Source organism: Rhinopithecus roxellana, chromosome 8 (genome assembly GCF_007565055.1).
Source record: "Rhinopithecus roxellana isolate Shanxi Qingling chromosome 8, ASM756505v1, whole genome shotgun sequence".
NCBI classification, from domain to species: domain Eukaryota; kingdom Metazoa; phylum Chordata; class Mammalia; order Primates; family Cercopithecidae; genus Rhinopithecus; species Rhinopithecus roxellana.
The window spans coordinates 20,798,799-20,817,889 of NC_044556.1; the positions used below are offsets into that span (position 1 = coordinate 20,798,799).

The 19,091-nt window shown below is 37.0% G+C and overlaps 1 protein-coding gene across 3 annotated transcripts in view; it reads right to left on the reverse strand.

The window, feature by feature from the left end:
- EVI5 (ecotropic viral integration site 5) overlaps positions 1-19,091 on the reverse strand; it is a 282,059-nt gene that overhangs the window by 104,467 nt on the left and 158,501 nt on the right. For all 3 annotated transcript variants that reach the window (XM_030935805.1, XM_030935804.1, XM_030935803.1), the window contains 3 exons: positions 13,786-13,920; positions 9,488-9,628; positions 7,363-7,521 (listed from right to left, as the gene is read on the reverse strand). In XM_030935805.1, coding sequence (XP_030791665.1) covers positions 7,363-7,521; positions 9,488-9,628; positions 13,786-13,920 — 435 coding nt within the window. The remainder of the gene's footprint in view (positions 1-7,362; positions 7,522-9,487; positions 9,629-13,785; positions 13,921-19,091) is intronic.

A 19,091-nucleotide genomic window follows, 5' to 3' on the forward strand; every position in this document is an offset into this window, starting at 1 on the left:
TCTGACCCATCCAGTCATAAAGTGGGCTGTGCACAGCAGCACTCCATCATCAAATGGAAGTGGTATACACGTGATCAAGCTTGAGCAGGTCCTGAAAGGACAAGTAAATTCCATGAGGAAGTAGCTCAAATGCCCATGGTCTCCACTCCTGCCACCCTGTCTTCTCTCCCCAAGCTTTCACTGATGGCCTCATGGGGAGTTCCCTACGATCAGCTGACAGAGGAAGAGAAGACCAGGGCCTGGTTCACAGATGTTTCTGCACGATATGCAGGAACCACCTGAAAGTGGACAGCCACAGCACTACAGCCCCTTTCTAGGACATCCCTGAAGGACAGCAGGGAAGGTAAATCTTCCCAGTGGGCAGAACTTTGAGCAGTGCACCTGGCTGTGCACTTTGCATGGAAGGATAAATGGCCAGATGTGTGAGTATACAATGATTCATGTAGCTGATGGTTTGGTTGGTTGGTCAGGGACTTGGAAGAAGCATGATTGGAAAATTGGTGAGAAAGAAATCTGGGGTAGAGGTATGTGGATGGACCTCTCTGAGTGGCCAAAAACTGTGAAGACATTTGTATCCCATGTGAGTGCCCACCAACGGGTGACCTCAGCAGAGGAGGAGTTTAATAATCGAGTGGAGAGGATGACCCCTTCTGAGGACACCACTCAGTTTCTTTTCCCAGCCACCCATCGTTGCCCAATAAGCCCATGAACAAAGTGGTCATGGTGGCACAGAGGGAGGTTACACATGGTCTCAGCAACATGGACTTCCACTCACCAAGGCTGACCTGGCTACAGCCACTGCTGAGTGCCCAATTTGCCAGCAGCAGAGACCAATACTGAGCCCTTGATATGGCACCATTCATTTGGGTGATCAGCTAGCTACCTGGTGGCAGGTTGATTATATTGGACCTCTTCCATCATGGAAAGGGCAGAGGTTTGTCCTCACTGGAACAGACACTTACTCTGGATATGGATTTACCTATCCTGCATGTAATGCTTCTGCCGAGACTACCATCTCTTGACTCACAGAATGCCTTAACCACCATCATGGTGTTCCACACAGCATTGCTTCTGACCAAGGCACTCACTTTATGGCCAAAGAAGTGTTGCAGTAGGCTCACGTTCATGGAATTCACTAATCTTACCATGTTCCCCATCATCCTGAAGCAGCTGGAATGGATAGAATGGTGGAATGGCCTTTTGAAGTCACAATTACAATGTCAACTAGGTGACAATACTTTGCAGGGCTAGGACAAAGGTCTCCAGAAGGCCGTGTATGCTCTGAATCAGCATCCAATATATGGTACTGTTTCTCCCATAGGCAGGATTCATGGGTCCAGGAATCAAGGGGTGGAAGTGGAAGTGGCACCACTCACCATCACCCCTAGTGATCCACTAGCAAAATTTCTGCTTCCTATTCCCTCAACATTAATTCTGCTGGCCTAGAGGCCTTAGTTCCAGAGTGAGGAATGCTGCCACCAGAAGACACAACAACAACTCCATTAAACTGGAAGTTAAGATTGCCACCTGGACATTTGGGCTCCTGCTACCTTTAAGTCCACAGGCTAAGAAAGGAGTTACAGTGTTGGCTGGGATGATTGACCCAGACAATCAAGATGAAATCAGCCTACTACTCCACAATGGAGGTAAGGAAGAGTATGCATGGAATACAGGAGATCCATCAGGTCATCTTAGTATTACCGTGCCCTGTGATTAAGGTCAATGGGAAACTACAACATCCCAATCCAGGCAGGAATACAAATGGCCCAGACCCCTCAGGAATGAAGGTTTGGGTCACTCCACCAGGAAAAAAAAACCGACCTGCTGAGGTGCTTATTGAAAGCAAAGGGAATACAGAATGGGTAATAGAAAGCAGTCATCCATACCAGATACCACTACGTCACCAGCTACAGAAACAAGGACTGTAATAGTCATGAGTATTTCCTCCTTCTTTTGTTAAAATCATGTTTGTGTATGTATACATTTGTACTAAGAAAATATATTTTATCATGTGACATAAGATTTATTGACTTCATATCAGCATTTAAGTATTGTCAACTTTATGTAATAGTTTTTGAGTCGGGGATTGGTGCGTTTCCGGTTATACAAAGAATAGTTGTATTATGTTAGGTGTAATTATTACCGCATTATTGTCTTTACTTGAAGATTATGTACGATCTCAGAAGATGTGCATAGGTTCAAGTTGACAACGGGCGGACTTGTGATGGTTAATACTGAGTTAATATCCAAGATCAATACAAAGTATTGATCCTTGGTGTGTCTGTGAGGGTGTTGCCAAAAGAGATTAACATTTGAGTCAGTGGACTGGGGAAGGTAGATCCACCCTTATCTGGTGGGCACAATCTAATCAGCTGCCAGCGGATATAAAGCAGGCAGAAAAATGTGAAAACGAGAGACCGTCCCAGCCTATATATTTCCCCCAGGCTGGATGCTTCCTGTCCTTGAACACTGGACTTCAAGCTCTTCAGTTTTGGGACTTTGACTGGCTCTCCTTTCTCTTCAGCTTGTAGACAGCCTATTGTGGGACCTTGTGATCGTGTAAGTTAATACTTTAAATAAACTCCCCTCTCTCTATATATATATCCTGTTAGTTCTGTCCCTCTAGAGAACCCTAATACAATATCTGACAGAGAATTTAAAATAACTGTGATTAATATACTAAAGGCTCTAAGGTAAAGGTGAAAATCATGTAAGATTAGACAGGTAATATCAGCAGAAAAATGAAAACTGTGAGTCAAAAAGAAAAGCTAGAGATGGGCTGGGCACAGTGGTTCGTGGCTGTAATCCTAGCACTTTGGGGAGGCTGAGGTGGGAGGATCACTGGGCTCAGGAGTTCGAGACCAGCCTAGGCAACACAGTGAGACCCTTTCTCTTTGAAAAAAAATTTTTTTTAAAGAAAAGCTAGAAATGAAAAATGGTAACAGATGTAAAGAATGCCTTCAGTGGCTCATCAAACAACTCGACAAAGCAATAGAAAGAATGAGTGAACTTAATAACTTGTCAGCAAAAATGTTTTAGTCAATGGAAACTGAAAACAGAAAGAGAAAAATAATAGGGACAAAAAGAACAGAGCAACCAAGAGTTGTCAGACAACCTTGAACAATCTAACATATGTATAATTGAAACCCCTGAAGAAGAGAGTGTGCAAAGAAATACTTGAAGAAATAACAACCAAGGGCCGGGCATGGTGGCTCACGCCTGTAATCTCAGAACTTTGGGAGGCCGAGATGGGCGGATCACCTAACGTTGGGAGTTTGAGACCAGTCTGACCAACAGGGAGAAACCCTGTCTGTACTAAAAATACAAAATTAGCCAGGCTTGGTGTCACATGCCTGTAATCCCAGTTACTTGGGAGGCTGAGGCAGGAGAATGGCTTGAACCCAGGGGGCAGAGGTTGCAGTGAGCTGAGATCACGCTATTGCACTCCAGCCTGGGCAACAGGAGTGAAACTTCATCTCAAAAAAAAAAAAAAATATATATATATAACAACCAAGAATTTTCCAAAATTTATGTCATACACAAATCTATAAATCAAAGAAACTCAGAGAAGAAAAAAAAAAAAAAAAAAAAAAAAACAGATCTAGGTATATCATATTCAACCTGCTACAAACAAAGACAAAAGTTTGAAGGCAACCAGAGGAAAAAATATGTTACATGTTGAGGAACAAAAATAAGAATTACAACAGAGTGCTGGCTGGCATGGTTTCTGACAAGAAGATAGTAGAGTGATTTAAAGTGTTATAAGAAAAAAACTGTCAAGGCAGAATTCAATATCCTGCAAATATATCTTTTAAAATTGAAGAAATAAACATTTTCTCAAACAAAAACCAGCACTAAAGAAAATGATAAAAGAAGTTCTTACAGCAGAAAAAATAAGATACCAGACAGAAACATGGATCTGCACAAGAAAGAGTGTTGAAACAGAATATCTTGAAGGAAAAACACACTTCATTAAAAGTTTTTCAATTTCTATGAAAGATAACTTTAATGCAAAATTAGTAGTATATATGTTTGGACAATATGTAAAATGTATGACAATTTCACAAAAGAGGTAGAGAGATTTGAAAATACACTGTTGTAAGAGCCTTAGATTACACATGAAGTGTATATTTATTCATTTATTATTTATAATTTATTTGAAGGTACACTCTATTTATTGTAAAACCTAGAACAACCACTAAAAAAACTCTTGAAAGATGTATAAATAGTCAAATGTGAAGATAAAAATGGAATCACAATAAATATCTAATAAATCCAAGAGAAGGTAGAAAAAAAATAAAGAAACAAAGAACAGACAGAATAAACAAAATAGCTAGCAAGGTGACAGATATCAATTCAAATCACAAAACTGAGACCAAACATGATGGCAAAAGAAACTATGAGACTAAATGGTTTTTAGTTTTTAGTTTTTTTGTTTTCTTTGAGGTGGAGTCTTGCTCTGTCACCCAGGCTGGAGTGCAGTGGCGTGATCCTGGCTCACTGCCGCAACCTCCACCTACTGGGTTCAATCGATTCTCCTGCCTCAGCCTCCTGAATAGCTGGGACTACAGGCATGTGCCACCACGCCTGGCTAATTTTTTTGTATTTTTAGTAGAGATGGGGTTTCACCGTGTTGGCCAGGCTGGTCTCAAACCTCAGGTGATTCACCTGTCTTGGCCTCCCAAAATGTTAAGATTACATGCTTGAGCTACTGAACCCAGCCACTTTTTATAGCTTTATTGAGATATAGCTCACATATTATAAAATTGACCTCCCTCAAGTGTACATATATTCAGTGGTTTTTAGCCTACTGAGAGTTGAACAATCATTTATCAGACTGTATTTTTAAAAGTACCCATCTATATGCTGTTTATCAGAGATATAAACACATACAAACAAATTAAGATGGGAAAAAATATATTACAATTTATCTTAAGAAATCTAAATCTAGACAGGGCGCGGCGGCTCACACCTGTAATCCCAGCACTTTGGGAGGCCGAGGTGGGCGGATCACAAAGTCAGGAGTTCGAGACTAGCCTGGCCAACATGGTGAAACCCCGTCTCTACTAAAATTACAAAAATTAGCCGGGCATGGTGGTGGTCGCCTGTAATCCTAGTTACTCAGGAGGCTGAGGCAGGAGAATAGCCTGAACAAGGGAGGCCGAGGTTGCAGTGAGCCGAGATCTGGCCACTGCACTCCAGCCTGGGAGACAGAGCAAGACTCCATCTTAAAAAAATAAAAAAAAACTAAATCTAAAATATTAAAAACCTGAATCGAGCAATGGGAATGTGTTGTATCTCTGTGTATGTGATCTCCATCACAAATATGTTTTTAGTATTTTGATAACTGTACCTCAATAAAAGTGGCTTGCTTTGTAATCCTTTGTATATGGATTTATGCATTAAAAAATATTATTTTAAGAAGGGGTCCACAGGTTCCAGACTGCCAACAGTGTTGATGGCAGAGACAAACACAAAAATAAGAAACTTTGTACTTAAGAAACTCTTGAAGATATACACAAGGAAACCTAAGCAAGAATGTTCAGAGTAGCACTGTTCGCAAGAGCAAAAAGGAGAGTGGATCAATACATTGAGGTATAGTCACTGACAGATTTTTCTAAAAGTCCTTAAAATGACAAAACTGGAGTTACATATATAAACATGGACAAATTTCTTAATCTAAATGGTGGATACATGGGTGTTTGATAAAATACTCTTTAGATTACTAAATATGGACAAATTTCTTAATCTAAATGGTGGATACATGGGTGTTTGATAAAATCCTCTTTAGATTACTATACACCACCACCACTACACCATACTGTTTGTTTTGTTTTGTTTTCATTTACCAATGTGAAAATTTCATGGATCATCACCAGTCCAAATACTGGCTGGCATTTAGGAACCAGTGCTTCATACCATCCTGCTTCCAGCAAAATCCATCCAAAATCACGCTTATTAGTAAGCGACGGTGTTAGGCACAACACAAATTCCTTAGGAAACCTTTCTCCAAACCACCTAGTTGAAATTAATTTTCCCCTCCTAGTCTCCACACAATTCCTGTCTAACTCTCTACTTACCAAATTTCTGAGTTATATTAAATACGGTCTGTGCATACCTGATTTCTCAAGTGTAAGTCCTTTAACGGCTGAGGCAGTGCTTTGTGTTTCACAAGTTCTCAAAACCATGTCTGTTGGGTTTGATTTATTCACCTCTACCCACTGTGAAATAAATCCTCAACACTGGCTTAAAAGCTGTATTTTCATCTTTAGTATCTATACTAAAATAAAATCTGATTACAAAAATAAAACTTCCCATTGTAAAACTTAAGATTTCTACTATTCATAATCTCAAGTGTACCTCTTCCTATTTTATACTGAATAAAATAATGTGTGAAAAGTATTTTATATAGAATAATACAAGAAAAATATAAGAAAATAACTTTGAACAATGTAAAACAAGATATATTTATTCTGAAGAAATTACATATTCATGTTACCATGTTTGAGATTATGATCATTTTGCACACTGGAATACAGAATGATGTACGAGTTAAGTATGCCCCCTAATGACTGAATAAATACTTTAAAAGCCAAAAAACAACATTCACAGAGTGTAAGAATATGGTCCAAACAAATGTACCACTTGAAAACCAAATGTGCCTTTACCACGCAAATGGGTTTCATAAAAAGACCTTGGCAGATCTTAAATATATTTAAGAGAGAATTTATTGGAGAAAAGAGAGACCTGAGAAGAAAGAAGGGCAATTTTAGAATTTACTGCCCAGGGTCACCACATTAAACAACTTTAGGAAGCATCATTCACATTATAGTATACATCAGTGGTTCCCAACTGGGGCAATTTTGCCCCCCAGGGAACATTTGGCAACGTGTGTGGAAACATTTTTGGTCATCACAACCTGGGGTACCAGAGACATTACTGGCAACTAGTGGGTAGAGGCCAGGGATGCTGCTAAACATCTACAACGCACGGACCAGCTCCAGATACAGTAAAACAAAGTATCTTCTAGCCAAAAATGTTAAAAGCGTTGAGGTTGAAAAATTTTGCTCTACATAGTGTTCCTTCTCAAGTCATGCAGCAGGGCAATGCTATGAGTTTTACCCAATAAATATTGTCAAATAAAATTTGACTGGCTTGAACTTTGTTGAATGGGTCAAAGAAGGATTAAACCTCTGAAATCCAATATAAAAATTTTTTGCCATCTTCATTTGGGCTAGAAAACTGCAGTCTATACAGTTTCATATCTTCACCTTTTATCTCTATTCTAGATGATACAATCTGTGCACAAACCCTTGATCAGCTAATGATACTTTTTAAAGATACTGGGCTTTCCCATCATACCTGTGTTTCCATTTCCATCATCTTTTGTTTTATTTCTCTTATTTCTGCCTGTGTTTCAGCTTCTCTAAGTCGAATGGTCATCAGTTCATCTTGTAACTCATTCATAGCATTTTTCTTCGGTGGGTCTTTCCATTTCCCAGTAGTACGAGCTAAGTGGCGCTAAAGCATAAAAAATTATATTGCAGCAAGTACTCTCAGTATCAAAATAAGAGCTAATATTACTGAGCACTTATTTCAGGCCTGTGCTATATAAAACACTTTCCACACATTATTTTATTTAATCTCTAGAAAATCCTATTAATCAGGCACTATTATCATCTGAATAAAAGGGTTTCATAAAAAGACCTTTGCAGATCTTCAGCATATTTAAGATAAAATTTATTGGCCAGGCACAGTGGCTCACACCTGCAATCCCAGCACTTTGGGAGGCCGAGGCAGGCAGATCATCTGAGGTCAGGAGTTCGAGACCAGCCTGGCCAACATGATGAAACCTCGTCTCTACTTTAAAAAAAAAAAAAGATAGAATTTATTGGAGAAAAGAGACCCAAGAAGAAAGAAGGGCAATTTTAGAATTCACTGCCCAGGGTCACCACATTAAACAACTTTAGAAAGCATCATTCACATTATTGCCATTATTGGTTCTCAACTGGGGCAATTTTGCCCCCCCAGGGAACATTTGGCAATGTGTATGGTAACATTTTTGGTTTTTCACAGGTAAGAAAATGAACACTATGATTAAATAACTTCAGGAGTATCACACAGCCAGTGCAGATCTGGGACACAAACTCAAATATAGTTCAAATTTTTTCTCTATATACTGCAGATTAATTCTTGAAAAGAATACAATTTTCACTGTAATTTTTTTAATGAGAGATTTTTCGTATTATCTTCAATGAAATCCCAATAAATGAGAAAAAAAATGGGGCCATCCTTAAGGAAGGAATGTTAGAAGTTAAGGGCAGTGTTTCTCAAAGTATCTGTGATAAAGTACAAATTTTGAGGGAAATGTTGACAAGTAACAAAATACGTATTCTATATAAGGACTGAAATTAGGCCTTGACATTGTCCTGCCTTTTTTTTGAAATGTGTTTTTACAAAGTATCAGATTGCAATAAACTTGAATTTTTTTTTTTTTTTTTTTTTTTTTTTTTGAGACGGAGTCTCGCTCTGTCGCCCAAGCTGGAGTGCAGTGGCCCAAGTTTAGGGCCAGGAGCGGTGGCTCAAGTCTGTAATCCCAGAACTTTGGGAGGCCGAGACGGGCGGATCACGAGGTCAGGAGATCGAGACCATCCTGGCTAACACTGTGAAACCCCGTCTCTACTAAAAAATACAAAAAACTAGCTGGGCGAGGTGGTGGGCGCCTGTAGTCCCAGCTACTCGGGAGGCTGAGGCAGGAGAATGGCATAAACCCGGGAGGCGGAGCTTGCAGTTAGCTGAGATCCGGCCACTGCACTCCAGCCTGGGCGACAGAGCGAGACTCCGTCTCAAAAAAAAAAAAAAAAAAAATTCAAGTTTATTGCAATCTGATACTTTGTAAAAACACATTTAAAAAAAAAGGCATGACAATGTCAAGGCCTAATTTCGGTCCTTATATAGAATACGTATTTTGTTACTTGTCAACATTTCCTTCATACATGAATAAATTTGTGGTCATATACCAGATAAATGTCATTTATTTGGTGAGGTAACTAAGTTACTAATTTATACACTAAATTTATAACGTTTCTGGTTATATATATATATATATAACATTTATAACCAGAAACGTCTTCTGGTGTTTCACACTAACTATTGTTAATGGACTTAATATCAACATAAGATAAAATATGTACTATATAGAATATTTTTACAGTTTTTCAGAAAAAGTTATACAAGGCACAATGGTACAATGACAAAAATATGATCTGATGTCTACTGTATCTTATTTTATTATAAGAATCAATGCGGGAGAAACAGCTTAAAAGCACTTTCAGTTTATAAATACTCTCAATTTTGACATTAAACAGGGTCTCTCTCACTTTAAACTCATCTCCTACTGTAGGTCATCGGGTACTTCAAACTCTCACATATTGGAAATTTGGGTTTTACTCTCTTTTTAAAAAGCATGCAAAATATATTAAAATACCTGCCAGTGTTCCTCTAAATCCTTGACTTGCTGTCTAAGTTCTTTCAAACCCATAATGGCTTCTGCTTCCCTCAGTTTCACAGCAATGAGTTCTTCCTGAAGCCTTGCGATATTATTCTCATCAGGAAGGGAGTTATTCCTCTAAAGAAGAAGAAAATTTAATTTGGGATTTTTAAATTTAAGGAATAAAATACAGCACACATAACAGCTATTTTGTTCCACACTTAAATGTATTTAATTTTATGCAGCTGTACTGAAATATAATTCACAAACTCTGAAACTCACCCTTTTAAAATACACAAGAGTCAGTGGTTTTTAGAGTATTTACAGAGTTGTTTAAATATCACCATGATCTAATTTCAGAATATTTTGATCATGCAAAAAAGAAAACCTATACTCATCACCAGTCATTCTACATTCTCCACTTCCCCAGCCCCTGGCAACCAGCAATCTACTTTTTGTTTCCATGAATTTGCCTATCTGGACATTTCTTGTAAGTGAAATCATATGTATTTATAGCTTTTTGTGACAACCTTACTTCACTTAGAACAACGTTTTCAAGGTTCAATCTTTTTTTTATGCCAAATGATATTCCACTGTATAGATATACCACATTTAATCTATTTATTCATTGGTTAATACAAATTTGGGTTGTTTCTACTTTTTGACTATTATAATGTTGCTATGAATATTGGTGCAAAAGTTTGTGTGTAGACTTAGGCTTTCAATGTTCTTAAGATATACTTAGGAGTAGAACTGCTGGCTCAGATGGTAGTTATTCTTTGTTTAACTTTTAAGAAACTGCCAAACTTTTCCAAAGCAGCTGTACAGATTTTCATTTCCACTAGCAATGTATGAGGGGAACTGTACTTAATTTTGAGAACACAGAAATCTAACTCTGATTTGTTAATAAAATACTAATCAAAGTTACGGAGCAACAGGATTAAAAATTTTTTCAATATGGCAATAAACTTACTAACCTCTGATCAGGACTCCAGATAAAGCATGAACATCATTTACTTTTTAAATATTTATAGAAAACAGTAGTCCAAAATCTGTTTTTGTTGTATTTCCTCACTGTTATTTTTGAGAGAGGCATCAAATCTCTGTGTATTAGTCACTATTTACATCAACAGTCAAGAAATTAATGCAAATTAAATAATTTAACAATTGATTCAAATGAAACGACTGAAATTAAACAACTTGACTTCATGGATACAAGACTTATTTATTTATTTATATTTTTCCATAAGTTATCAGGGTTCAGATAGTAGCTGGTTACATAAGTTTTTTAGTAGTGACTTGTGAGATTTTGGTGCACCCATCACCCAAGCAGTATACACTGCACCTTATTTGTAGTCTTTATCCCTCACTCCCCTCCCACTCTTCCCCTCAAGTCCCCAAAGTCCACTGAATTATTCTTATGCTTTTGAGTCCTCATAGCTTAGCTCCCACGTATCAGTGAGAACACACGATGTTTGGTTTTCCATTCTTGAGTTACTTCACTTAGAATAATAGTCTCCAATTTCATCCAGGACAGTGCAAATGCTGTTAATTCATTACTTTTTATGGCTGAGTAATATTCCATCATATATATATGCACCACAGTTTCTTTATCCACTTGTTGACCAATGGGCATTTGCGGTGGTTCCACGATTTTGCAATTGTGATCTGTGCTGCTATAAACATGCGTGTGCAAGTATCTTTTTCAAATAATGACCTTTTTTTCCCTCTGGGTGGATAGATACCCAGTAGTGGGATTGCTGGATCAAATGGTACTTCTACTTTCAGTTCTTTAAGGAATCTCCACACTGTTTTCCATAGTGGCTGTACTAGTTTACATTCCCACTAGCAGTGCAGAAGCGTTTCCTGTTCATTGCATCCATGCCAACATCTTCTGTTTTTTGATTTTTTTTGATTATGGCTAATCTTGTGGAAGTAAGGTGGTATTACATTGTGGTTTTGATTTGCATTTCTCTGATCATTAGTGACGTTTAGTACTTTTTCTTTTTTCTCTTTTTTTTTTTTTGAGACGGAGTCTTCCTCTGTAGCCCAGGCTGGATGGACTGCACTGGCACGATCTTGGCTCACTGCAACTTCTGCCTCCCAGGTTCAAGCAATTCTTTGCCTCAGCCTTCCGAGTAGCTGGGATTACAGGCGCCTGCCACCACGACTGGCTAATTGTTTGTATTTTTAGTAGACACAAGGTTTCATTATCTTGGCCAGGTCTTTATTATTATCAAGGCTGGTCTTGAACTCTTAACCTTGTGATCCACTCACTTTGGCCTCCCAAAGGGCTGGGATTACAGGCGTGAGCCACCGCACCCAGCCGATGTTTAGTATATTTTCATATGTTTGTTGGCCATTTGTATATCTTCTTTTGAGAATTGTCTATTCATGTCCTTAGCCCACTTTTTGATGAGAGTATTTTCTTCTGACTGATTTGAGTTCGTTGTAGATTCTGGATATTAGTTCTTTGTCAGACGTATAGATTGTGAAGATTTTCTCCCACTCTGTGGGTTGTCTGTTCACTCTGCTGACTGTTCTTTTTTCCGTGCAAAAGCTCTTTAGTTTAATTAGGTCCCAGCTATTTATCTTTGTTTTAATTGCATTTGCTTTTGGGTTCTTGGTCATGAAATCCTTGCCTAAGCAAATGTCTAGAAGGGTTTTTCCAATGTTATCTTCTAAAACTTTTATAGTTTCCGGTCTTAGGTTTAAGTCCTTAATCCATCTTTTAAGTTGATTTTTGTATAATGTGAGAGAAGAGGATCCAGTTTCATGCTCCTACATGTGGCTAGCCAATTATCCCAGCACACGGATACAAGATTTAGATCAATTTCCCACCATATTAAAAGATAAAAAGGACACAGGGTAGTCCAGTATCAAACTTCTCCGTAGAGTTACCAAGAGATCCAAAATGAGGCCCTAGGGAAAGCTCCCTAGGTAAACAGGTAAACTGAGGTAACACTGAGATTTCAAAGCCTGATTCTATGAACTTTTCTATCTCTAAATATTTCATGGTACACATGCAAATTTCTGCTCACAGGGATGATGAAATGAAGTTATTCTCACCAATTACACATTCTTATGATGGACTTTAAATATTTTCTCAGTTGAAAACCAAAAATTTACTGCATATGTATTTAAAAGATTGCTGGAAGCAGAAAAAAAGAGAATGCTGCATGAAGAAATTACCATAGGAAGCATGCTACCTTTCAAATTCCTTTCTACTTTATAACGTGAAAAATGAAAAACACCACAGCCACTTACGAAATCCAGTTTTGAATGGAATCCAAATACACTTCTATCAAATATTCAAAATCTTTCTAACTGCAAGACACAGATTCTTCTCTAAATCATGTAACCCAGACTACACCTAAGTTAGAGACCAAATATTCTGTTAGCCATTTCTTTCAGCACTCTTGCTGGCTTTTTTTCTCAACAAATCGAAAGAATACATTTTCCAGAAATATAAAAATAGCAAGGAGCTTTCTAGCAAAATTATTCCATTACTGTTTCTCGTTACACTTGTCCTATTTCATTAAGAAAATAGTTAAAAACACCTGAGAGTGTTATGTCCATTATCTATCAGGTTTTTGGATTCAGTAGCTAGCTATTACCTAAGAGTAAAAAGGAACTAACGACACAGAGCACAGGCCACCAATAAATTTACAGATGAGAAAACAAGAGATTCAGAGTCTGTAATCTAGAACTTTTAAATCTGAAAGTTATAAGAAACCTGAAGTTCTTCTATTCCCATTACTTATCTGATCTTTGATGTTCTTCAGTATCCTTGAAAAGAAGTAAGTTAGCTTCTGTAAGTACACTCAGGCTAAAAGGAACTTCCTACATATCCTGAGGTAATTTGTTCTAGATTGGACAGTTCTAACAACTACACTCAGATGAAATTTTCCCTGAAATGTCTATGTATTAGTCCTATTCTATCTCTTCCACATGAAAATATTGCAATATTTGACGACAGCAATTAATTTCTGTCATCCGAGTTTTTCTTCTGCAACATTTAGATACTCATTTTATAAAAATTATTCTGGTCGTTTTCCTCCAAAAGGGCTCTAATCTCCATTTTTATCCTTAAATATGGGGTTTGATTAGTATGAAGGCAACAAGGAAAAACTGGCAATTTTAAAAATCTTTTTTTCTTTTTCCTCTTAGTAACTAATATGTAAGGCTTCTAATGTATAAAAACACCAAGTCAATTAAATTGCTCAGTAAGTACTTAATAAATATCACATATCCCCTCTAATCTGGAAGTGACTGCATTTGTGTAGGTTTCTTACCTTCTCTATATCCAAGACTTTATCCTGCATCTCTTTTAGTGCACACTGAGACTCAGCTTCACTCAGTCGGGCTTGGACCAATTCCTTCTCTAGCTGTAGCACAAAATCTTCGTTGTAGTTGGAACTGCATTTATGCTAAAGGTTACAGATACACACTGAAATTTCATGGAAGTATAAACATGTATATACAGTAAAAACAATGCAACTACATAATACAGTTATATTAAGGGCAACTAAATAGGAGAAGTTCCATCTACCCAATATTACCAATGTATCTCCTCCAATTAACTTTTCCAGTGAGTAAAAAAGCCCAACTTTGATCTGTATAAAGATGACCACATTATTGGGCTTTGGTAGCTAGTTATTACACTGATCAAATCTGATTCATATAAGATAAACATCTCCTTTTATCCGTCCACCCATCCAGATACGAAGAATTTGTTCTGACTTTACAGACCTACACCACACAATAAATAGGATAGCAATTAGCCACATGCGGCTACTGAACATTTGAAATGTGGCTAATCAAGATTAAAACAAGCTTTAAGTATAAAATACAAACTGGATTTTGAAGACTTAATATGAAATTTAAAAATCTCAATGATTTTTATATCAATTACATGTTAAAATATTTTGAATATACTGAGGTAAATAAAAATATTAATTTTACCTTTTTTCATTCCTTTTAATGTGGCTATTAGAAAATTTTAAATTACATCTGTGACACATTATATTGCTATTTGATAGTACTGTTACGTACTACAGAAGACATGTAAAGATTACTCAAAAATATATTTTAATCTAATAGAAAAAAAACAGGGTACCCACAATAATGTGAACTATCTAAATTCCAAAATAACAAAATTGTATTTGTGCTTAGATATCTTCTTCAGAAGATATGCATGGTTTCCCAGCACTTTGGGAGGCCGAGGTGGGTGGATCACTTGAGGCCAGAAGTTCAAGATCAGCCTGGCCAACATGGTGAAACCCTGTCTCTACTAAAACTATAAAAATTAGCTAGGCATGGTGGCACACACCTGTAATCCCTGCTACTAGGGAGGGTGAGGCAGGAGAATGGCTTGAGCCCAGGAGGTGGAGGTTGCAGTGAGCCGAGATCGTGCCACTGTACTCCAGCCCAGGCAACAGAGCAAGACTCTTGTCTCAAGAAAAAAAGAAAAAAAAAAAAAAAAAAAAAAAAAAAGATTATACATAGAAATAACTGCTGGAAGCAGAGAAGACGCAGATGCTGCACGAAGAAATTAACCCCGGAAGCACGCCATGTTCCCATTTGCTTTCCTACTCTATAAAACATGACTATTGATGCAAACACTTAAGTCATCATTTTTAAGCCAGTACCCACACAAAACCTTCTGTACAGAAGCAATATGCAATTCATCATTATAAAATACTTTCTAAAATAAATTGTCTATTACTTCACATTTAATTCATGTAGTAAAGAAAATGTGGCAACTCAAAATTACAAAACAAAGTCATAAAAAACAATCTTCTACTGAACTAGCATGAATAAAGCACAGTTATTTTTACTCTTTAATACGTTAGGAACAAAACAGATGTCAAATTAGAACTATTAAAAATAACCAGATGCTTAATACATGGTACTTTCCTGCCCCAGTTACCCAAAAAGATGTGCAAATGAGGACTTTAATTCAATGCATTATACATTATTTCTTCTAGTAATTTTGATACTATTGAAACAATATTTCAATACGAGAAGAGAATCTGCAACAGACACATCATCTTAGCAAATACTTACCTTCTATCAATTAGGAAAAAGGCATTCTTTTGGAATGATCACATCCAAACTAGACGTGCCATAATTTATTTAATTAGATCATAGTTATTTCATGGGTACTAGTAGAATTTTTTTGCCCTCAACTTAAAGCCCTGGCAACTGTAGTACAGGTTTGTTTGCCAAGACTTTATATTAGGAGATCCCCAAGAAAACATCAAACTCAAAGGCTCATATGAGAATGGAACTCTTGATTGGAATAAACCAACTAATCCAATCAAGTACAAAAGGCTATAGTAATGTTGGGAACAAATCTTTATTAATAAAATTTACAGAGAGCTGAAATGCTCTGATAACAAGTCATTCTGAATAATATGTATCTTATGCTTTTTATACACTAAAACATATTATTTTAGTCTTCTGGATTAAAATAATTCTAAATGTATTATGTAATATTTTTGCCACTGACACAGTTTACAGAATATAATTCTCTTAATTATCAGGTCTTCATGATGATAGTCAACTAACACACTGCAAATTACACAGCATCTAAGGAAAAGATGCTGCTGTGAACTATAAATTGCCTGAAGCTAACCACTGTAGTTTCAATTTATTCTATTTTCCACAGGGGGAAAAGCAGTTTTATAAACATGTTTTACTGTTTGACAGAAATGACAATTATGATAGCAGCTAACATCTACTCACCACTTACTATGTGCCAGATACAAGTTAAGCACTTTATATTCTCCTTTAACCCTCACCACAATTACTACCTTACAAACAAGGAAACTAATAGGGTGCACCAAGGTCAAACAGCAGTTGATAGGGCTATTAATTGAGAGTTTGTATTACAGAGCCCATGTTCCTCACCTTTAAGCCATATAGGTGTTGAAGAGTTTAATATATTGTTTTAATATATACTGTTCTAAAAATCAATGATATAATATTAAAAAAATCCAAACTTCTAAAAAAATCTAAGTATATAGATCTCACAGGTTCTTGTATTAAGAAATTCCTAGAAGAGTGCATTTCATATTCAAGTGAGTAACGTGGACAAATACACAATTTGTTTTACCAAATGACAACTGCCACAATTATGATGGCTGGCAGTCTCAGCAAGGGGGGGCTTTTATTTAAAAGCATACAAATGACAGATTACTTCCCTATAACAAGTTAATTTATGTAAATGAATCTCATAATGTTTCTGTGATACCAGCAATCCCATTCCAATGAAACTGACAGAAATTCTTTTTAGTAAGCAGAGTCTGCTTTTCAATCCTATGTGCTTTTCTGGTGTTGCAAAAATTACAAAGGTAAAGGTAAGTTAGAAAGTTCTCAGTAATCTTTTTGCTTGTGTCTTGAGCTTAAAAAAAATCTTCAATATTTGAAGGATATAGGAGTAATACAGTAAAAGTAAATATTTGTATTGGGGGAAGTTTCCCATATTATTAAGTGAAAAAAATTGAAATTAGAAAAAGGGTTGTCCACACAAGTGTATCAAATATTGCTTGAATTTAAGTATACATTAAGCTTTTAACTAAGTTCAAGATACGACATTTATATGTTCTTTTCAGGAACCCAAACATTTCATGGAACCCTAGTCTCATCTCTTTTGTAACACTTATCACAACTCTAAAAAAAAATTGTGCAAGCTGCCCAAAGTAATTTATAGATTCAATGCTATTCCCATCAAACTACCACTGACATTCTTCACAGAATTAGAAAAAAACTACTTTAAATTTCATATGGAACCAAAGAAGAGCCTGTATAACCAAGACAATCCTAAGCAAAAAGAACAAGGCTGGAGGCATCACGCCACCTGACTTTAAACTATAATACAAGGCTACAGTAACCAAAACAGCATGGTACGGGTACCAAAACAGACATACAGACCAATGGAACAAAACAGAGACCTCAGAAATAACACCACACTTCTACAACCATCTGATCTTCGACAAACCTGACAAAAGCAATGGGGAAAGGAACTCCTATTCAATAAATGGTGCTCGGAAAACTGGCTAGCCATATGCAGCAAACTGAAACTGAATCCCTTCCTCACACCTTATATAAAAATTTATTCAAGATGGATTAAAGACTTAAATGTAAAACCCAAAACCATAAAAACCCTAGAAGAAAACCTAGGCAAGGTATTACTCAGGACACAGGCATGGAGAAAGACTTCATGATGAAAACACCAAAAGCAATTGCAACAAAAGCCAAAATTGACAAATGAGATCTAATTAAAGAGTTTCTGCACAGCAAAAGAAACTACCATCAGAGGGAACAGGCAACCTATAGAATGGGAGAAAATTTTTTGCAATCTACCCATCTGACAAAGGTCTAATATTCAGAATTATTGAGGGAAACCAGCCCCCGATAATTCAATGTTATTTCACGTAGGTTCTTTTCTATTTCCCTAAGTGTCAGCCGGTCTCAGAAATAAAGGGAAAGAGTACAAAAGAGAGAAATTTTAAAGCTGGGTGTCCAGGGGAGACATCACATGTCGGCAGGTTCCATGATGCCCCCCAAGCCACAAAACTAGCAAATTTTTATTAGTGATTTTTAAAAGGGGAGGGAGCATACGAATAGGTTGTGGGTCGCAGAGATCACATGCTTCACAAGGTAATAAAATATCACAAGGCAAATGGAGGCAGGGCGAGATCACAGGACCAGGGCAAAATTAAAAATGCTAATGAAGTTTTGGGCACGCACTGTCATTGATAACATCTTATCAGGAGACAGGGTTTGAGAGCAGACAACCGGTCTGACCAAAATTTATCAGGTGGGAATTTCCTCATCCTAATAAGTTTGGGAGTGCTATGGGAGATGGGCACTTATTTCATCCCTTATCTACCACCGTAAAAGACAGACGTCCCCAAAGCAGCCATTGTTGAGACCTCCCCTTGGGAACTCATTCTCTTTCTCAGTGATGTTCCTTGCTGAGAAAAATAATTCAGCGGTATTTCTCCTATTTGCTTTTTGAAAGAAGAGAACTATGCCTCTGTTCCACCTGGCTCTCAGGCAACCAGACCTAATGGTTATGTCCCTAGTTCCCTGAACATTGCTGTTATCCTGTTCTTTTTTCAAGGTGCACAGATTTCATATTGTTTAAACAGTTTGTGCAGTTAACGCAATCATCACAGGGTCCTGAGGTGACATTCATCCTCAGCTTATGAAGATGACAGGATTAAGAGATTAAAGTAAAGACAGGCATTGGAAATCACAAGGGTATTGATTGGGGAAGTGATAAGTGTCCATGAAATCTTTAAAATTTATGTTCAGAGATAGCAGTAAAGACAGACATAAGAAATTATAAAAATATTAATCTGGGGAACTATTAAATGTCCATGAAATCTTCACAATTTATGTTCTGCCATGGCTTCAGCCAGTCCCTCCATTTGGGGTCCCTGACTTCCAGCAACACAGAATCTACAAGGAACCTAAACAAATTTACAAGACAAAAACAACCCCATCAAAAAGTGGGCAAAAGATATGAATAGACACTTCTCAAAACATGACATTTACATGGCCAAAAAACATATGAAAAAAAGCTCAA